Source organism: Oncorhynchus gorbuscha, unplaced genomic scaffold (assembly GCF_021184085.1).
Source record: "Oncorhynchus gorbuscha isolate QuinsamMale2020 ecotype Even-year unplaced genomic scaffold, OgorEven_v1.0 Un_scaffold_346, whole genome shotgun sequence".
Taxonomy (NCBI): Eukaryota; Metazoa; Chordata; class Actinopteri; order Salmoniformes; family Salmonidae; genus Oncorhynchus; species Oncorhynchus gorbuscha.
The window spans coordinates 1,041,741-1,064,186 of NW_025745205.1; the positions used below are offsets into that span (position 1 = coordinate 1,041,741).

The following is a 22,446-nucleotide window of genomic DNA, read 5'->3' on the forward strand; positions in this document are numbered from 1 at the left end:
TGTTTCTCTGTCTTTCTGTCTCTGTCTTTCTGTCTCTGTTTCTGTCTTTCTGTCTCTGTTTCTGTCTTTCTGTCTCTGTTTCTGTCTTTCTGTCTCTGTTTCTGTCTTTCTGTCTGTTTTTCTGTCTTTCTGTCTCTGTCTTTCTGTCTCTGTTTCTGTCTTTCTGTCTCTGTTTCTGTCTTTCTGTCTGTTTCTGTTTCTGTCTTTCTGTCTCTCTGTCTGTCTCTGTTTCTCTGTCTTTCTGTTTCTGTCTTTCTGTCTGTTTCTCTGTCTTTCTGTGTCTGTTTCTCTGTCTTTCTGTGTCTGTTTCTCTGTCTTTCTGTTTCTCTGTCTTTCTGTTTCTGTCTTTCTGTCTGTTTCTCTGTCTTTCTGTCTCTCTGTCTGTTTCTCTGTCTTTCTGTCTCTGTTTCTGTCTTTCTGTCTGTTTCTCTGTCTTTCTGTCTCTGTCTTTCTGTCTCTGTTTCTGTCTTTCTGTCTCTGTTTCTGTCTTTCTGTCTCTGTTTCTGTCTTTCTGTCTCTGTTTCTGTCTTTCTGTTCTGTTTCTGTCTTTCTCTGTCTGTTTCTGTTTCTCTGTTTCTCTGTCTTTCTGTTTCTCTGTTTCTCTGTCTTTCTGTGTCTGTTTCTCTGTCTTTCTGTGTCTGTTTCTCTGTCTCTCTGTCTGGTTCTCTGTCTGGTTCTCTGTCTGGTTCTCTGTCTCTCTGTCTGTTTCGCTGTCTCTGGTTCTCTGTCTTTCTGTCTCTGGTTCTCTGGTTCTCTGTTTTTCTGTCTCTGGTTCTCTGTCTTTCTGTCTCTGGTTCTCTGTCTTTCGGTCTTTGTTTTATGATACTGTTATGTTAATATCGTAGACACTGTCAAATAAAGTATTTTCAACATAATAACTGTGATATTGATGCCTGTGTTTCCTTGTCGTTGTGTTTTCCAGAGGTTTGCAGAGGAGGAACCCTGAAGAGTATGGACTCCACTCCAGTGACTGAACTAAAGGGTCAGTTGAAGGGGCCTTAGAATGGGACCACTCCTCACTTCCTCACATGTCCGAAAGTGCACTTCAATATCTACCTCTCAGTGACTCCTAGGCCTATAGGGACGGCTGACTACTTATCACTGGTATTGCGCTGATCTGAGTCAGCTTTAATCAATGAAACACCTTGCTCAGTAGACGTCTGCCTACATAGGTAAACAGTTGTAAGCATGGAGTTCTCCGTGGTTTGACCTTGTTTTGAGGTCTTTAGCAGTTAGCGACATCAGCTTTCCCCACACACTCCCGGAGACCAGAGATGAGTGTGTCTCAGCCCGGGGAACGCGTCCCCGTCGGGGGCATGAATGGCTCCGGAATGAGGCTCCCCCTCCTCCGCACCGGCGACCAAAATGGCAATGCTTTCCCTGTCTCCTCTTCCTCCTCCTCTTCCTCCCCAGACTCCCTGCAGAGTCTGAGCAGCCTGGACGTCGACATGGAATGTGTGATGTCGACCCAAATCAAAATGGCCGCTATCTCACCAGCTGGGGAACTGCCTCAGACTGAATTCTCTGAATCCAACGACAACTCGGTGTCCGTCTACCTGGACGCTGATGAGGACTCCTGGAACGACAACCTGACCCTCGTCATGAGCATTGCTGGGATACGGGAGCATAGTAACGGTAGCCAAGGTGATCTCCATGACAACGTTAGCAGTGTGGCGAGCAACAGCGGTAGGAGAAGGGACTCTTCCCCGGACTCGGCGGCCACAGAGATCCCAGGTGACGAGGGTGATGTTGAGGATGATGAGGAAGGGTTGTTCCTGTCGGTGAGCTCGGACATGGTGATGAGGAGAATCAGCCTGATCGACTCGGAGCGGCGCCCCAGCAGCGGGGTGTCCATCCTAGAGGACTCGGACACGGACTCCCCTTCACCACGGCTCCCATCCAGGCTCCACTCTCCGCCCCATTGCCTGACCTCTGTAAGGGCCTTGAGGGGAGGAAGAGACCTCATGCTGGGACCATCACCATGGAACTCCAGAACCTCCAGACTGGGGCTAGCAGCTCACCGGGTCTGCCCGATAGACAGGCACTTCAGGTGGGGGTGGATCTGCCCGAGGAGGCCTGCACTCTGGATGTTCTCCCCATGGTGGAGGCAGTGGACACCGAGCCTATTGTGGCACTAGAGGTTATTCTCAGTGAAACTATAGTGTCTCCAGATTCTGAAGGCTTCACTGTAGTCTCCCAGACCTCCACCTCAGTACAAGTCTCCAAGGGTGTGGATTTGGCAGTGTCCCCCTTTACCGTTCCCCAGTCTCCAAACAAAGGGTCCAAAGGTGCAAGCTCCGCTTTCCGCAAGACCAAGGAACACCCGTGTGCAACTCGGGTCAAACCGAACGCTGCCATCGCCAAGACAGCGGTCACCACGACATCCAAACCTGGTAGGACGGACGTCAAGAGGTTCCCCAAACCCGACCTGAAGAACGTCAAGTCGAAGGTCATGTCCAGGCCCGCCTCTACAACCAGAACAGTCAATCAGACGCAGGGAAAAACTGCTCCGGCCAATGAAAAGAAAGCCCCAGACGGAGTCAAAAGGCAAAGGTCGTCTTTGGGTCAAACTAAAGTAGCTTCGCTGAAGCCAAGCCCCAAACCCAGACCCAATCAAAACACAGAGCCCAGAGTCTCTAACCAATCTGAGAAGAGGAAGAAGGGCACTTTAGTCAATGGCATTCGCTCCACCTCCAGCAGCTCTCTGGGTTCAGAGTTGGCTGTGGATGGGCACCGTTGGACGCCTGGGGAGGGTCTCCCAAATGGAGAAGAGGCTACTACCGGAGTGTGTACTACAGGAGTGTGCACTACAGATGACACTACAGAGGGAGCAGGGGGTGAGACACCTGTAGAACAAAGGAGAAGCAATGGCACAGTAAGTAGCCCACTGCGTGTGGGGGGGTTATTCTATTACGGCCCTGTTTGAATAGTTTGGTCAAATCTTTCCTTACGTTCCTCCCTCTCTTCCTTGAAAGAATCACTGATCTGCATGTCACATGGTATAACACCACACACCAGACTGCCCTCACCCAATTCAACTTGGCCAGATCAGTGATTTCCTCAAGGAAAGATGTATTTTTAGTATCCACAACAGGGGCTGTTAGTGAACTGACTGAGATTTCCAGTCACCAGGAACATACTGTACTTTATCAGGATGATATGACGCATGTAGAGAACAAGCCCAAGGCTTGGTTACATCTCTAACCGGTGGGAGCAGTGGTTTTAGGTGAGGGAGTGGCAGAGGTTTGTTGTTGGTATTTTGCCTTGAAATCCATTGACAGGTTTCAACTCTTCCTGTGTTTGTGAGTGGCGTGATCGAGTAGTTCCTCAGGCAAGTCTGTCTGCGAGCATGTCATCACATGATTTAACTATGTTGTTAGTCAGGCTCAAGTAATCCATGGCGAAAGGAGGGCTTTGGGTTTAAATGTCAACTGTATCATTCACTGCAGTATAATGCTGAACATTGAACCCCAATCAGTGTTGGGGTTCTGTTGAATGACGGCATGAGTCAAATCATTTTTGGTGTGGAATGTCTTGACATCTGCGGGTGTGTGTGACACGTCGGTTGGTGAATGTTCCGCCACATTCTATTCTCAGTTTGAAACAGTCCTCAGAACAGATTTGTTTCTCAGACACTTCTCCTATGAAGGCAAAAGCCATTTGTCAAACTGTTCTGAATAGCGTACGAATAGTCTGAACATTTATAGCAGTCAAGTCTTTGAAAACTCGCCTGCAAACTCACTCCATATGTGCCCTGTGTTTACGGAAGAGGGGGAGGAAAGAGGGAGGAAAGAGGGGGAGGGAATAAAGAGGGAGGGAATAAAGAGGGAGAGGAACTGGTCCCAGCAGTGAATCCCAGAGGGAATGTAGTACAATAGCAACTGTTTTACCTCAGAGTTCCAGCCTGCTCCTATTTCCTCTCTCTCCTCCCCCTCCCTTCTCACTCCTCCTGCCTGTGTGCTTCTACTTCCACATTTCTGCCTACGACTCTGGAATGGCCAACACCATGGTCTCGGTGCGCAGCTCCGAGCTGGGCCCCATGGGCTGGGACGCGGTAACTAAACGACAGCTCTTTCTGCAGAAGGTCTCCTCCAAGCTGGGACCCTCATCGGTCAGACAGCTGCCCCAGGTCAAGGGCAGGGGGGCCGGGGGAGCGAGCAACACCGGGGGACCTTCCCTGTCTCCCACCTCTCCAGCTCCAGTAGGAGGGAGTTCTGGCTCCAGGCTGCCCCCTCCCGCTCCTCCTACGACGGGGAAGGACGGCCAGACCACTGGGAGCGTGTCTCCACCGAGAGGACGACCAAGTCAGACAGCTGGTGACTACACACACACACACATCTTTCTGTGTGTCAGCAACTTGATAAAGTGTATAAATGACAAAGTGTAGAAAATACATTGCTGTGTGTGTAGAGACTTGAAACTGTGTGTGAGAGAATGTGTGTGTGTGTGAGCGCGTGTGAATGAATGTGTGTGAGTGAGGTGTAGTGGAATGTGAAAGGCATTCTGAGCTCTGCAGTGTCAGCCTGCTCATTTCCTGCTTCTGCTGCAGAGATGAGGGCACTTAAACACACACTCTGGTTTGGGTAAACAAGACACACACTCGTACGCATCATCACACACGCACACTCCATACACACACACGCACACACACAATCAATACAGATCAGAACAAGACAATCAGACAGAGACCAACACATGGAGCAACAGAGAGATTGTGTGTGTGGACGTGTTTAACCAGAAGTTCCCACAAGAATAGTAAACAAACAATTTGACTAACTGTGGATATTTTGTTGGTCCCCACAAGGTCAAATGCTATTTCTATGGGGTTTAGGTTAGAATTAGTGTTAGGGTTAGAATTAGAATTAGTGTTAGAATTAGTGTTAGGGTTAGAATTAGAATTAGTGTTAGAATTAGTGTTAGGGTTAGAATTAGTGTTAGGGTTAGAATTAGTGTAAGGGTTAGAATTAGAGGTTAACTGATTAATCGGCATGGCTGATTTCAAGGTTTCATAACAATCGGTAATTGTCATTTTTGGACGCCGATTACTGCATATTTAGTTAAAAGAAATTAATGTTAGCAGGCAATATTAACTAGGGAAATTGACACTTCTCTTGCGTTCTGTGCAAGCAGAGTTTGGCTATATGCAGCAGTTTGGGCCGCCTGGCTCGTTGCGAACTGTGTGAAGACCATATATTCCTAACAAAAACCGTAATTAATTTGCCAGATTTGTACATAATTATGACATAACATTGAAGGTTGTGCAATGTAAAAGCAATATTTAGACTTATGGATGCCACCCGTTAGATAAAATACTTAGAATTAAGTTTAGGGTTAGGAGCTATGGTTAGTTTTAGGGTTAGAAGCTAGTGTTAGGTTTAGGGTTAAGGTACGGGTTAGGGGTTAAGGAAAATAGGATTTTGAATGGGACTGAATTGTATGTCCCCCACAAGGTTAGCTGCGCAAGAGTGTGTGTCGATCTCCAGACTGTGTGTTTCTGCTTGGGTCTGTCTCAGTTCTGCGCAGACTTACATAAGATAACACTCTCTCTCTATTTTCATCTCACTCTCTCTCTCATCATGTTCCCTCACCACATGTAACCTACTGCATCTTTTAAAAGCCATTTAAAATGGGAGACTGACTGACTGTGTGCTGTGCTTGTGACCATGCGTGTCTGTGGTCTAATTTTACTCTAACTTCCCTCTGTGTCCTCTCAGAGGAAGTCGAAAAGCATATGCAACCCTCTCGCTCTCTCCTTCTTCCTTCTTTCTGGTCCTCTCTTCCTTCTTCCAGAGTGGTTGGATCCAATGTTTGATTCTCTGTCACCATACACACAAAAGGCTTTTCTTGTGTGAGGAAATTGAGACTACTATTAGCGTGACGTGGGTCATTGGGAGTAAGTCCCAAATGCCACCCTATTCCCTATATAGTGCACTGCTTTTGACAAAAGCCATATGAGCCCTGGTAAAAAGTAGTCCACTACATAGGGAATAGGGTGTCTTTTGGGACGTAGTCTTAGTTACGCGAGACATCAACATGTTGTCTTCCATCTAGTCTTCAGACGTAGAAAATGTACGCCTTTCCTACCTCTTCTCAGTGTTTGGTAATCAGACGTAGAAAATGTACGCCTTTCCTACCACTTCTCAGTGTTTGGTAATCATTTACATTTACATTTAAGTCATTTAGCAGACGCTCTTATCCAGAGCGACTTACAAATTGGTGCATTCATCTTATGACAGACGTAGAAAATGTACGCCTTTCCTACCTCTTCTCAGTGTTTGGTAATCAGACATACCTTATTCAGTCACGTAACGCACTCTGCATCTTCATTCAACGGGGTTTTCAGTACATGTATCTTAAGCCATCCATTTAAATACGATGTATCTTTGATTTAGAATTCTGTTGACCGACTCACTAGAATATGTGGAGAGAACAGGTTCAGAATATTAGGGATCAATGAAAGAAAGCCATCTAAATTAATGCATTTTCATCTCTGTTTTACATTTACATTTGAGTCATTCAGCAGACGCTTTTATCCAGAGTGAATTACAGGAGCAATTAGGGTTACATGTCTTGCTCAGGGCCACTTCAGAGGATTTTACATGTAGTCTGGACAGGGATTCGAACCAGCGACCTTTCGGTTAATGGCTCAATGCTCTTAATCCCTAGGCTACCTGCCACACTGTTTTAGCACCAATTGGCAGGTTTAAAAATAGTCTGATTTCATCAGTTATTTAGGGTTAAGAAAGTATTTGAGTCATAAAACAGGTTTGGAGAGCCTTTAATCAAAAATACTGTGGTTTGATTCATCCTGAAAATTGCCACCTTCAGTTTGTCAAACCATGGTAATGTTGCAAGATTAGTGACCATTCAATTACAACAGGGAGAATAATGTACAATAGTAGGCTATACCCTCACCTATTGCCTGCACTAACCATCAGGTTGTAACTGTTACGGCTGGGCTGCACTCCACTCCATAACAGTTTAGTTAGCCTACGTGTAAAAACGCATTAGACCAACTGATACTAATGATCCTCAGCAGCCATACGGACGAGACGGCGTTTACAGAGGAGGAAAAGGAAACAATGGAATGATAATATAGGCTATACCACCTGAAGGGAACTAACAGTACATTGGCGGTTGAATATGTGTGGTTATTAGTCCTACTGACGGTTGATACTGATAGTGGATCATATTTAACATGAATGTCGGGGTGGCCTATAATTAAGACATTCGAGAGTAACCATCCCTCAAAGTTCAAATTCGATACAATTTAAAATTCGGAATAATGCCAAAGCATTTCATCAACTTTACTGTGGGGAAAGTTGATTTGTTGATAATGCTTCAGGTTGCTGCCAAATGACTGGTTTAACGTTTGTCTGCAGCGACTAGAATGTAAAATGGATCTAAAACAAGTCTATTTACAATCCCCTGATCCAAACGGTTGACTCATTTACCTAGCTCTTATCGATAGCTCTTATCAAGTTGTAAATGACAATGTATGGAGAACGGTGTTATTTCTGTCTGATAAAAGAAAGTAGTCTTTTTCCACTTGAAACGGGTAGGTAGACATTCATGGTTTCCTTGCAGGTAAAGATGGTGAAATTATGAGGGAGTTAAGTCAAGGTCAGAATACATCATATCTGTGGACACACCTCCTCCACACCTTCATTCATTATGAGGGAATTAAGTCAAGGTCAGAATACATCATATCTGTGGACACACCTCCTCCACACCTTCATTCATTATGAGGGAATTAAGTCAAGGTCAGAATACATCATATCTGTAGACACGCCTCCTCCACACCTTCATTCATTATGAGGGAGTTAAGTCAAGGTCAGAATACAGCATATCTGTGGACACGCCTCCTCCACACCTTCATTCATTATGAAGGAATTAAGTCAAGGTCAGAATACAGCATATCTGTGGACACGCCTCCTCCACACCTTCATTCATTATGAAGGAATTAAGTCAAGGTCAGAATACAGCATATCTGTGGACACGCCTCCTCCACACCTTCATTCATTATGAAGGAATTAAGTCAAGGTCAGAATACAGCATATCTGTGGACACGCCTCCTCCACACCTTCATTCATTATGAAGGAATTAAGTCAAGGTCAGAATACAGCATATCTGTGGACACGCCTCCTCCACACCTTCATTCATTATGAAGGAATTAAGTCAAGGTCAGAATACAGCATATCTGTGGACACGCCTCCTCCACACCTTCATTCATTCAAGCTCCATCCCCAATGAATAGCAGGTGAATAGAATGCCATTCTCATGCTTAGGTTTAAGGTCAATATATGCACGGAGAGAAAAGTGCATTTTAAAAAAAAAAGGAATTGCGTTCCATTTACACACGCTTAACCCGGGTCGGGATTCCCCCACAATAGCCTGTCTGTAATTTAACTATTTGTTTCCATAACCGCTAGGCTGCAGTGTGTGATATGGGACAGTTGGGATTCGGGGGCGGATTGGATCTGAGGGTGTGTGGAAGAATGAATCTATCAGAAAACCAGATCTGCGTCTTGTCAGAAAAGGTCAAATTCTGAGCGGACAATAGTTTCCTTGTTTCTGAAAAACGGTGCCAAATTTGACCCCGAACTCTGGCCATGTTGAAAAGGGGTCTTTGAGAAGCACATTCGGAAACCTTCTCCACCCAAATAAGAGTTCAAAGGCTGTCTGTTACTCAATCACCATCATTTGTTTCAAATCCAATCAAATGTTATTGGTCACATATACGTGTTAAGCAGATGTTATTGCGGGTGTAGCGAAATGCTTGTGTTTGTTTCTTGCTCCGACAGTGCAGTAATATCTAACAAGTAATATCTAACAATTTCGCTACAATACACAAAACTAAGTAAAGGAAATAAGAATATATAAATGTCACGCCTTGGTCATTGTATCTTGTGTTTTTGTTATATGTTTGGGTAGGCCAGGGTGTGACATGGGTTTATGTTGTTATTTCGTATTGGGTTTGTATTAATTGGGAGTGTGTATTATTAGGGGTGTGTCTAGTTAGGCTTGGCTGCCTGAGGCGATTCCTAATTGGAGTCGGCTGATTCTAGTTGTCTCGGATTGGGAACCGTATTTAGGCAGCCTGAGTGCGCGTTGTATTTCATGGGTGATTGTACCTGTCTTAGTGTTAGTCACCAGATAGGCTGTATTAGTTTCATTCGTTTGTTGTTTTCTTCTTCGTTATTTCATGTACTGTATTAGCTTCATTAAATGTCATGAGTAACCTACACGCTGCATTTCGGTCTGCCTCTCTTCTAACAACAGACGAACGACATTACAGAATATTTGGACGAGCAATGTCAGAGCAGCATAGACTAAAATACAGTATATATACATATGAGATGAGTAATACAAAATATGTAAACATTATTAAAGTAACTAGTGTTCCATTTATGACCAGTGATTTCAAGTCTATGTATATATCAACATCAAGGCGGTGGCCCGTTCCTGTAGGTTCATGCTCTACAACATCCGCAGAGTACGACCCTGCCTCACACAGGAAGCGGCGCAGGTCCTAATCCAGGCACTTGTCATCTCCCGTCTGGATTACTGCAACTCGCTGTTGGCTGGGCTCCCTGCCTGTGCCATTAAACCCCTTCAACTCATCCAGAACGCCGCAGCCCGTCTGGTGTTCAACCTTCCCAAGTTCTCTCACGTCACCCCGCTCCTCCGTTCTCTCCACTGGCTTCCAGTTGAAGCTCGCATCCACTACAAGACCATGGTGCTTGCCTACGGAGCTGTGAGGGGAACGGCACCTCAGTACCTCCAGACTCTGATCAGGCCCTACACCCAAAAAAGGGCACTGCGTTCATCCACCTCTGGCCTGCTTGCCTCCCTACCACTGAGGAAGTACAGCTCCCGCTCAGCCCAGTCAAAACTGTTCGCTGCTCTGGCCCCCCAATGGTGGAACAAACTCCCTCACGACGCCAGGACAGCGGAGTCAATCACCACCTTCCGGAGACACCTGAAACCCCACCTCTTTAAGGAATACCTAGGATAGGATAAGTAATCCCTCTCACCCCCCCCCCTTTAAGATTTAGATGCACTATTGTAAAGTGACTGTTCCACTGGATGTCATAAGGTGAATGCACCAATTTGTAAGTCGCTCTGGATAAGAGCGTCTGCTAAATGACTTAAATGTAAATGTAAATATAGGCAGCAGCCTCTAATGTGCTAGTGATGGCTGTTTAACAGTCTGATGACCTTGAGATAGAAGCTGTTTTTCAGTCCCAGCTTTGATGCACCTGTACTGACCTTGCCTTCTGGATGATAACTGGGTGAACAGGCAGTGGCTCAGGTGGTTGTTGTCCTTGATGATCTTTTTGTCCTTCCTATGGCATCAGGTGCTGTAGTTGTCCTGGAGGGCAGGTAGTGAGCCCCCGGTGATGCATTGGGCAGACCGCATCACCCCCTGGAGTGCCCTGTGATTGCGGGCGGTGCAGTTCAAATCAAACTTAATTTGTCACATGCGCCGAATACAAGTGTAGAACTTACTGTGAAATGCTTCCTTACAAGCCCTTAACCAACAGTGCAGTTCAAGAGGAGTTAAGAAAATATTTACCAAATAAACTAATGTAAAAAGTAGAAAAAAGTACAAATAAAAATAACAACAGTAACACAATAACAACAGTAACACAATAACACAATAACACAGTAACACAGTAACACAGTAACACCAATAACAACAATAACAACAATAACAAGGCCATATACAGGAGGTACCGAGTCAGTGTGCAGGGGTACAGGTTAGAGGTCATTTGTACATGTAGGTAGGGGTGAAGGGACTATGCATAGATAATAAACAGTGAGTTGCAGCAGTGTACAAACAAATGGGGGGGGGGGGGGTCAATGTAATAGTCTGGTGGCCATTTGATTAATTGTTCAGCAGTCTTATGGCTTGGTGGTAGAAGCTGTTAAGGAGCCTTTTGGACCTAGACTTGACGCTCCGGTACTGCTTGCCGTTCGGTAGCAGAGAAAACAGTCTATGACTTGGGTGACTGGAGTCTCTAACAATTTTATGGACTTTCCTCTGACACGCCTATTATATAGGTCCTGGATTGCAGGAAGCTTGGCTCCTGTAATGTACTGGGCTGTTCGCACTAGCCTCTGTAGCACCTTACGTTCAGATGTTGAGGAGTTGCCATACCAGGCGGTGACGCAACCGGTCAGGATACTCTCGATGGTGCAACTGTAGAAGTTTTTGAGGATCTGGGGACCCATGCCAAATCTTTTCAGTCTCCTGAGGGGGAAAAGGTTTTGTCGTTCCCTCTTCACAACTGTCTTGGTATATTTGGACCATGATAGTTTGTTGGTGATGTGGACACCAAGGAACTTGAAACTCTCGACCCGCTCCACTACAGCCCCATCGATGTTCATGGGGGCCTGTTCAGCCCGCCTTTTCCTGTAGTCCACGATCAGCTCATTTGTCTTGCTCACATTGAGGGAGAGGTTGTTGTCCTGGCACCACACTGCCGGTTGGTTTGGTGTAAAAAAAAAAATGTTGCCATACCAGGCGCTGATGCTCTCAATTCTGTATCTGTAAAAGTTTGAGAGGGTTTTAGGTGCCAATCCCCCAAAAAATCAGCCTCCTGATTTTGAAGAGGCACATTGTCTGTGTGGGTGGACCATTTCAGTTTGTCAGTGATGACTACGCCCAGGATCTTTCCACCTTCTCCACTGCGGTCCAGTCGATGTGGATAGGGGGGTGCTCCCTCTGCTGTTTCCTGAAGTCCACGATCATCTCCTTTGTTTTGTTGACGTTGAATGAGAGGTTATTTTCCTGGCACCACAGTCCCAGAGCCCTCACCGGTCTCGTCGTTGTTGGTAATCAAGCCCACTACTGTTGTGTCGTCTCCAAACTTGATGATTGCGTAGGAGGCGTGCTTGGCCTAATGTCTTATGTGGTTACTGAGGCAACATGCTTGTGTTAATTTTTTACCTTGTGTGTTCACCTTGCGGTGAGTGTTTACAACAACTCCTAATGTTGCCTAGGTAACATAAACATGTATATGTGTATCTTCCTAAGACATTCAGGCAACCAACGCACAGCTAGCTATAAGTTCTCAATTATACACGGAGTATACGAAACATTAGGCTCTTTCCATGACAGACTGACCAGGTGAATCCAGATGAAAGCTATGATCCCTTATTAATGTCACTTGTTAAATCTACTTCAATCCGTGTAGATGAAGGACTTTTTAAAGCCTTGAAACATGGATTGTGTATGTGTGCCATTCAGAGGGTGAATGGGCAAGACAAAATATTTAAGTGCCTTTGAACGGGGGGTTTGGTAGTAGGTGCCAGACGCAGCGGTTTGTGTTAAGAACTGCAGCGCTGCTGGGTTTTTCCCGTGAGTATTAAGAATGGTCCACCACCCAAAGGATATCCAGCCAACTTGACACAACTGTGGAACGCTTAGGAGTCAATATGGGCCAGCATCTCTGTGGAACGCTTTCAACACCTTGTACTGTAGAGGATGAATCGAGGCTGTTCTGGGGACAAAGGGGAGGGGTGCAACTCTATATTAGGAAGGTGTTCCTAGTGTTTGGTATACTGAGTGTATAATACAGTATGTATTTGCTGTCAAAGGGCTATTTGGTGGTACTGCAGTAACTAACACTGTACACAGGAGGTCTATTCAGTTATGTTACTGTACTATCCAACACCTTGAACCAGACATTTCCTGTACACACAGATCCAGGACCAGCTTGCCCTGCTCCAGTCCTAACCCTGACCATCATGAGGGAAAACGTCAAACTGACCTCACAGTAGATCATAGTTATCCTACTACTAATCTCTACACAGCAGTGCTCTTCCTCTCTTTCCTGTCTCTGATGAGCAAAGCCGATGGTGACACAACCCACAGGTCCACTCAGGGCGTTGTCCTGGATACACATGTACACATCCTTGAGTTTTGACACACACAAACAACGTCTCTGCTATTGTTTCTCTCGCACAGTCTCTGTCTCTCTCTCACGCACACGCACACGCACACACACAGGGCAGTGGTGTGAAAAGGGAAGAGCCATAGGGCCTTGGAGGTGTTCCTACTGATAGTGAAGCATGTTTGATTAAGTATGGGAAAAAAGGAAAGGAGGAGGTGTTGTTAGTTCCCACCAAGCCCTCCCCTAAGCTGGAGAACAGCCCAGGGGTTACCAGACCTGGGTCAAGTTAAACTACAGTATTTGGCTCCGTGGGTCATGGACAGACATTGTACCAGACATTGGTCAAATGAATATGTCAAAAAGTATTTGCGTTGTGCGTGTGATTCGTCTTGTGTGTGGGGGGGCTAAATCCAAACGCAGCTCAAGTATCTGCAATAGCCTGTAAGATCCAGAGTCCTGTTCACTATCAGCTAGTAGAAACTATTTCAAACCGAGTGAAACAGGAAAGTACTTCATTAACTTGTACCGTAAGACTAAGAATTGAACCTTTTTAACCTTAACTAGTCACGTTGCCAAATGTGTTGTTACGTTGTGGCCCACTGAACATGACCCAGGTCTGAGGTGTAAGACTAGCCATGTATCCAGATAGTTCACATCATGTTATTATACAGTGCTGCTAGCGTCACTGCAGTTTTTTATGTTCAGGAGACGCGGCCCAGTCACGACATGGTGCTCTGTTACAGTATTCAGCAACACTACAGGAACACTATAGGACCATAACCCCTCCCTCTGTGGAAGACCAACCCTGTTCTATTTCAGAACCTTTGACTGGCGGTCACAGACCTCATTCACCTCACACTGGAGACAAATCTCTGCACCCTAACCTGTGTGTGTGTGTGTGTGTGTGTGTGTGTGTGTGTGTGTGTGTGTGTGTGTGTGTGTGTGTGTGTGTGTGTGTGTGTGTGTGTGTGTGTGTGTGTGTGTGTGTAAGAGAGAGAGCGAGCTTGTCTAAAACTTGCTGATGTCTGCATATATCCATCAATGCCACCCTACAGTATGTCCACGTACTTTGTGCTGATATGGGCTCTTCTCTATACTTCTCTCTGTATGTACTCAGTGCCAGAGGGGGTTTTCTCTCTCACTCCCTGTCTCTCTCCTATTCATCCTTCCTCTGCTAGCTCAGCTGTGTCACTAGATAAATAAATATGTATCTTCTCGTAGGGCATGTTTATACTCACACACACACACTGACTAGTGGTATATGTGTTCTGCAGATGCTGAGGAAGCCTTGATCTTAAAGGCAAAACTGATCCTAAATCAGCATTCTTATAAATACTGCCCCTGATCTTTGTATTGATACGATACTGATATCTTATGTTAGAATTTTCAGTGTACGGACATATTGATATTACGGACATTGATTCATACTGATACAGATGTGAATACTTCTCCCAATACCTGAAACTGATGAACCCTGTTGGTCCTTTCCTACATTTCCCAGGTATCCCCAAGCCACGTGTCACAGACAGACCCTCTGGATTGCCTGGGCCTACTGTGGTGACCTCTAACCCAAAGCCATCCGTCAACCTGGGGTTAGGTGCTGCTCGCACTTCGGCTGCTGCTGCCGCCGCCGTGTCCAAACTGCCCGTGAAGAACCTACCCACAAGCCTTAGCTCTTCTTCTCTGGGCAGCGCCGCCACCGAGAGTAACGGATCTTCAGCAGCCCCCAGCAAACGTGAGACTGTGTGTGTGTGTGTGTGTGTGTGTGTGTGTGTGTGTGTGTGTGTGTGTGTGTGTGTGTGTGTGTGTGTGTGTGTGTGTGCGCATTGAGTTATTCTTCCTATATTGCGGCACCACAGAAGGTCTTCACACAACACACTCAGTGTGCAAGCAGTGGTTTTCATTGGTGTGGTCTTCCTGTTGCTGGTGACTCACATCCTCCTCTTGCCACTAGCTCACACACTCTCTCTCGCTCTCGACAATTCCATCAGTCTCCCCTGCCATTTGACTCTGAAGAGAATGTCCATGTGAATCTGGCCCCTCATTGCAGTGGCATTCCTGCTTTCTCTATCGAGGTCAGAGTTCACATCTGCCCAGGCTCTGTGTGTGTGTGATCAGAGAGGCAGACAGGGTACTCTCCTGACCCACATATCCAGGGGGCTTTGTCTGGACGGCATCATAAACCTCTGGATTACATCTGGTCCTCCTCTCTATATCTACTGTAGCTGCTGGAGAGGAGGAGGAGGGTGGTGGTTGTGTGTTGAGGAAGATGGAGGTGTGAGTGGAGAAGGGTGAGGACTGACTCTTACTCACACACATTTATTTAACTCATTTCAGGGAGTAAATATTAGTTTCCAGAAAGTCTACATGCTTATTGTACAGACCTGCTGTAGTCTGCTGTCAGGACTGATTTAATGTCCCTAGAGGTGATAATCAGCTCCCCCACAGTGTTGGCTTGCTACACTGAACCACTCAACACTGGATAATGTATAGTTGCCGTGTCTCAGTTTATCAGGAAATCTATATTGAAATGAACACACAACACGTTGAACGTGTAGAGTTGAGTTTGAGAGTGAGGTTTCTATTACTATCTAATAGTTTAATGTGATACGTCTGAACAATACTATCAACAGCATCACATGACCTCCCTGTGTGACTTGGTCTAAATGGGGATAGGGGGTCAATGGTTGTCTTTGTTCAGTACAGCCACCACTCTGTTGAAGAGAAAGAAGAGGGGGGTGGGGAGGAGGGGAAAGGGGGATGTTCAAGAGAGATGAAGACATGGATGAGACCTGCTGTAGGAATTCCTTTAGTGACAGAACAGTAGAGAAAAAAGAAATTTCTTTCTTCCTTCTCGCTCTCCTCTCCATCGCTCTCTTCTCCATCGCTCTCATGCCCTCTCTCACTCTTCTCACACTCGCTCTCTCTCTACACTTTCACACGCGCTCTCTCTCTCGCTCTCCATCGCTCTCCTCTCTATCACTCTCATGCCCTCTCTCACTCTTCTCACACTCGCTCTCTCTCTACACTTTCACACGCGCTCTCTCTCTCGCTCTCCATCGCTCTCCTCTCTATCACTCTCATGCACTCTCTCACTCTTCTCACACTCTCTCTCCACACTTTCACACGCTCTCTCTCTCTTGCTCTCACACTCACACTGCAATGACTCAGCGCCGAAGGTAGAAGACCTATGGCTACTGTTGGATGAGCAGGTTGTCATGGTGATCGGATGACGACCAAGATACTGTTGCTATGGCGTTGCGCCGCCTCTGTTTACAGAGGAACTAATCACACACTGATCACCAAATCAATCTACCATTGTGCCTTAACTACATCAACATACTGGTTTCCCGTTGCTCTAATTGTGCTGCAGACGCCTCTCGCTAATGCAGATGATGTTGTTTATGCAGCGTTTTGAGACATTTGTAATCAGTAGTCTGATGATTGTAATCATGTAGATAATTAGGACCAGAGATTATTCCCCTTTTTGCTAGGTAATCGGCGTTATGTGCATTTAGCTTAATGAGGGGAATTATGCCATGTAAACAGCTATTTTTTTCTTTCTTACGTTTGGGCTGTGAGAGGTTCGCTATCTGCCCACACAGACGTGCTGTGAGAGGTTCGCTATCTGCCCACACAGACGTGCTGTGAGAGGTTCGCTATCTGCCCACACAGACGTGCTGTGAGAGGTTCGCTATCTGCCCACACAGACGTATTCACAACGGAGACCATTTCAGTTTTGATACAGTAGAACTGTCATCTTTCAGAACGGCGTTTGGGTCTTTCCATGTCTAAAAAGATACGCGTCAAATAACACTATTCTATTATAGAATGTTGTTTGTGCTGGAGTTACACGTGCGAGCCAATCATCTTTCACTATTGAACAACTCAAACTAAACCCAATGTAGTTGAGTGAGGTTTGAATGAGTTTCAGTCTATTTCCAAGTGGTTAATAGACTATATTTGTATTAGTTCATTCTTAATTCTAGTATTAACTGTCATCATCCCTGTCTTTCTCTGTCCTAGTCCCAGCTCCAGTGGTGGGGGGCTGTAAGCCAGATGAGAGGCCCAGCCAGCCTACAGCTCCAGTGGTGGGGGGCTGTAAGCCAGATGAGAGGCCCAGCCAGCCTACAGCTCCAGGGGGAACCCAGGGGTCGATTAAGGCCCCCACCACTACCAGGCCACTGGGGTTCCGAACCAGAGCCCCCTCACTACCAGGGAGAAGCACTGCAACAGGTACACACACACACACACACACACACACACACACACACACACACACACACACACACACACACACACACACACACACACACACACACACACACACACACACGCACACAATACTTTCACATATCCTTGCTGTATGCTTACTTTCACTCACTAACCTTTTTGATTTTGAAGCCTATCCCTTTAAGTCTGATGGTCTAAGCAGAGTTAGCATTTAAACAGATGTGTCTAAACATGCTCACCACCACTAGCCAGTTTCACTAATGAGTCAGTTTCCCTCTGTGATGTGTTTCTCTGATCAGGATCAGATGGACCAGTTTTATTTAACCCAGATGGTGATGTCTCCTCTGGGGCTTTTGATTTGCACACCACACCCTCTCCTTGACTTGAATATCTTTTAGCTAAAACATGGACATATTTGTGTTCAAATGTGTTGGTTTCTTCTGATTAGACCCAATGTGTTGTTCCAACAGAACCACATAGATTGGAATATTACCGAACCAGGATTGTATTACCAACCAACCTCCGTCCCTGTGTGTGTCAATGATTATACAACGGGTGGGTCTAATCCTGAATGATGATTGGTTCATTTATACACTTTATCTCCACAATAATGTGTGTCAATTAATATAGCGCTCCCTTATATTGGTTAGATAGAATCTCTGTTTATTTCTGTGGCCTCTGGAAGTGCCCACAGGATATGAGTAATATTAGCTTGGGGTCGATGGAGTACAGTACATCTGCTGTAGGGACGTCATGTTGCCATGGCAGCAGTGACCACTGACAGTTCATGGATACAGTAGTCGGTATGTTAGTTGATTTTTTTGTCCCTGTGGATTTCTGCTTGGTTGAAGTGTAAACATATGAGGACCAATATTTTTTATTCCATTGTATCTAGGTCAGTCTGATTTCTCATTGGTTTCAAATTTCTTAATTCAACTATAACTTATGAGGACACACACACTCTCTTTCTCTCACACACACACTGCAATGACTCACCGCCGAGGTAGAACACTCAATTCCCACAAATATCTATTCCTTGTGTCCCACTATATTGTAAAATACCAAACCATATAAAGGGGAATACCTAGTCAGTTGTACAACTGAATGCCTTCAACTGAAATGTGTCTTGACTCAACCCCTCTGAATCAGAGAGGTGCGGGGGACTGCCATAATTTACATCCATGTCTTTCGGCCCCCGGGGAACAGCGGGTTAACTGCCTTGCTCAGGGACAGAACGACAGATTTTTACCTTGTCAGCTCGGGATTCAATTCAGCAACCTTTCGGTTACTGGCCCAACACTCTAACCACTAGGCTACCTGCATATCAACAGACTAGCTGATTTATGATAATCTAACTATCTCATTTCTAAAATTATGTTTTAACATAATAATTTTCCAACCCTGTGGCTTTAATAATAATAATAATAAATGACCCATCATCCTCCAATTCCCATTGAGTAGGGTCAGTTATCGATCTGGATATCCTCAATCGGAAAGGATTGAATGCATAGAAATATAATTAATAGAACAGGAGTCCTCATTCAAGTCAATTATTCTTCTGTTCTATTAATTATATTTCTATGAATTTAATCCTATCCAATAGAGGAAATCCAGATAACTTTTTGATAAGCTGGGCCCAGGTGATTATGAGGTGTTTATTTATCCACCCTCAGCTTGACCCTGGACACGGGGGCTTGTACCCTGTGGACACGGGGCTTGTACCCTGTGGTAGGTGGACACGGGGGCTTGTACCCTGTGGTAGGTGGACACGGGGGCTTGTACCCTGTGGTAGGTGGACACGGGGGCTTGTACCCTGTGGTAGGTGGACACGGGGGCTTGTACCCTGTGGTAGGAGGACACGGGGGCTTGTACCCTGTGGTAGGTGGACACGGGGGCTTGTACCCTGTGGTAGGTGGACACGGGGGCTTGTACCCTGTGGTAGGTGGACACGGGGGCTTGTACCCTGTGGTAGGTGGACACTGTGGTAGGTGGACACGGGGCTTGTACCCTGTGGTAGGTGGACACGGGGGCTTGTACCCTGTGGTAGGTGGACACGGGGCTTGTACCCTGTGGTAGGTGGACACGGGGGCTTGTACCCTGTGGTAGGTGGACACGGGGGTACCCTGTTAGGAGGTGGACACGGGGGCTTGTACCCTGTGGTAGGTGGACACGGGGGCTTGTACCCTGTGGTAGGTGGACACGGGGGCTTGTACCCTGTGGTAGGTGGACACTGTGGTAGGTGGGGGGCTTGTACCCTGTGGTAGGTGGACACGGGGGCTTGTAGGAGGTGGACACGGGGGGCTTGTACCCTGTGGTAGGTGGACACGGGGGCTTGTACCCTGTAGGAGGTGGACACGGGGGCTTGTACCCTGTGGTAGGTGGACACGGGGGCTTGTACCCTGTGGTAGGAGGTGGACACGGGGCTTGTACCCTGTGGTAGGTGGACACTGTGGGGGCTTGTACCCTGTGGTAGGTGGACACGGGGCTTGTACCCTGTGGTAGGTGGACACGGGGGCTTGTACCCTGTGGTAGGTGGACACTGGGGCTTGTACCCTGTGGTAGGTGGACACTGGGGGGCTTGTACCCTGTGGTAGGAGGTGGACACGGGGCTTGTACCCTGTGGTAGGAGGTGGACACGGGGGGGCTTGTGGACACGGGGCTTGTGCCCTGTGGTAGGAGGTGGACACGGGGGCTTGTGCCCTGTGGTAGGAGGTGGACACGGGGGCTTGTGCCCTGTGGTAGGAGGTGGACACGGGGGCTTGTGCCCTGTGGTAGGAGGTGGACACGGGGGCTTGTGCCCTTGTGGACACGGGGGCTTGTGCCCTGTGGTAGGAGGTGGACACGGGGCTTGTGCCCTGGTAGGAGGTGGACACGGGGGCTTGTGCCCTGTGGTAGGAGGTGGACACGGGGGCTTGTGCCCTGTGGTAGGAGGTGGACACGGGGGCTTGTGCCCTGTGGTAGGAGGTGGACACGGGGGCTTGTGCCCTGTGGTGTGGACACGGGGGCTTGTGCCCTGTGGTAGGAGGTGGACACGGGGGCTTGGCCCTGTGGTAGGAGGTGGGCTTGTGCCCTGTGGTAGGAGGTGGACACGGGGGCTTGTGCCCTGTGGTAGGAGGTGGACACGGGGGCTTGTGCCCTGTGGTAGGAGGTGGACACGGGGGCTTGTGCCCTGTGGTAGGAGGTGGACACGGGGGCTTGTGCCCTGTGGTAGGAGGTGGACACGGGGGCTTGTGCCCTGTGGTAGGAGGTGGACACGGGGCTTGTGCCCTGTGGTAGGAGGTGGACACGGGGGCTTGTGCCCTGTGGTAGGAGGTGGACACGGGGGCTTGTGCCCTGTGGTAGGAGGTGGACACGGGGGCTTGTGCCCTGTGGTAGGAGGTGGACACGGGGCTTGTGCCCTGTGTAGGAGGTGGACACGGGGCTTGTGCCCTGTGGTAGGAGGTGGACACGGGGGTGCCCTGTGGTTGGACACGGGGGGCTTGTGCCCTGTGGTAGGAGGTGGACACGGGGCTTGTGCCCTGTGGTAGGAGGTGGACACGGGGGCTTGTGCCCTGTGGTAGGAGGTGGACACGGGGGCTTGTGCCCTGTGGTAGGAGGTGGACACGGGGGCTTGTGCCCTGTGGTAGGAGGTGGACACGGGGGCTTGTGCCCTGTGGTAGGAGGTGGACACGGGGGCTTGTGCCCTGGTAGGAGGTGGACACGGGGGCTTGTGCCCTGTGGTAGGAGGTGGACACGGGGCTTGTGCCCTGTGGTGGACACGGGGGCTTGTGCCCTGTGGTAGGAGGTGGACACGGGGGCTTGTGCCCTGTGGTACGGGGGCTTGTGCCCTGTGGTAGGAGGTGGACACGGGGGCTTGTGCCCTGTGGTAGGAGGTGGACACGGGGCTTGTGCCCTGTGGTAGGAGGTGGACACGGGGGCTTGTGCCCTGTGGTAGGGTGGACACGGGGCTTGTGCCCTGTGGTAGGAGGTGGACACGGGGGCTTGTGCCCTGTGGTAGGAGGTGGACACGGGGGCTTGTGCCCTGTGGTGGACACGGGGGCTTGTGCCCTGTGGTAGGAGGTGGACACGGGGGCTTGTGCCCTGTGGTAGGAGGTGGACACGGGGGCTTGTGCCCTGTGGTAGGAGGTGGACACGGGGGCTTGTGCCCTGTGGTAGGAGGTGGACACGGGGCTTGTGCCCTGTGGTAGGAGGTGGACACGGGGGCTTGTGCCCTGTGGTAGGAGGTGGACACGGGGGCTTGTGCCCTGTGGTACGAGGTGGACACGGGGGCTTGTGCCCTGTGGTACGAGGTGGACACGGGGGCTTGTGCCCTGTGGTAGGAGGTGGACACTGGGGCTTGTGCCCTGTGGTAGGAGGTGGACACAGGGGCTTGTGCCCTGTGGTAGGAGGTGGACACGGGGGCTTGTGCCCTGTGGTAGGAGGTGGACACGGGGCTTGTGCCCTGTGGTAGGAGGTGGACACGGGGCTTGTGCCCTGTGGTAGGAGGTGGACACCTGTGGTAGGAGGTGGACACAGGGGCTAAATCTCTGCGCTCTCCTTTAAGACCCAAGCTCCACTACTACACAGATACTACTTCATAAAACCACACTAGCCCTATAACCAGGTAGTCTCTGCTACAAGGCTGCAGTTAGGTTTAGTCTGTCTGTTGACATGGTGTTTCACTATTTCTCTACCATAGGGCTGAAGACTCCAGCGGTGACCAGCCAGGTAGCAGGCAAGCAGGCCCAGAACCCCCTTCAGAGGGCCGGCTCGGCCAGATTCAACCGCCCCGCAGCTGCTGCCACAGGTAAGAGTTCTGTTTGAATGTTTTGGTGTTGGGTTTGGGTTTTGAGCCTGGGTTCCGTCTGCTAGTGTTTAGTGTTTTTTCTACGTAACGGTTAGGGTTGCTTAGAAGGCACTAGAACCAAGGATCTTGAAGTATATTTAAACAATAAGGCCCGAGGGGGTGTTGTATATGGCCAATATACCACGGTGGAGTGCCTGGACACAGCCCTTAGCCATGGTATTTTGGCCATATATCACAAACCCCTGATGTGCCTTATTACTGTTATAAACTGGTTACCAACATAATTAGAACAGTAAAAAAACTGTTTTATCATATCCGTTGTATACGGTCTTATATACAACGGCTGTTAGCCAATCAGCATTCAGGGCTCGAACCACCCAGTTTATAATTTATTATACGGTCTCTGAAAAAGAGACTCGAGGGCAATATGACTCTCACCCATAAAGGTGTCATGGTTATTGTTGAATTTTGAGAAAACCTCCACAAACCAGTTATACTTTAGCACCCACACCACAGGAGAGTGTA

The 22,446-nt window shown here is 48.0% G+C and overlaps 1 protein-coding gene across 1 annotated transcript in view; it reads left to right on the forward strand.

Moving 5' to 3' along the window:
- Positions 1–1,274: 1,274 nt before the first annotated feature.
- The window catches only part of LOC124017856 (microtubule-associated tumor suppressor 1 homolog), an 80,792-nt gene continuing 59,620 nt past the window's right edge, over positions 1,275–22,446 (forward strand). Inside the window, exons 1-6 of the mRNA XM_046333090.1 lie at positions 1,275–1,781; positions 1,844–2,875; positions 4,082–4,316; positions 14,404–14,637; positions 16,929–17,138; positions 21,814–21,921. Of these exons, the coding sequence (XP_046189046.1) occupies positions 1,275–1,781; positions 1,844–2,875; positions 4,082–4,316; positions 14,404–14,637; positions 16,929–17,138; positions 21,814–21,921 (2,326 nt within the window). The remainder of the gene's footprint in view (positions 1,782–1,843; positions 2,876–4,081; positions 4,317–14,403; positions 14,638–16,928; positions 17,139–21,813; positions 21,922–22,446) is intronic.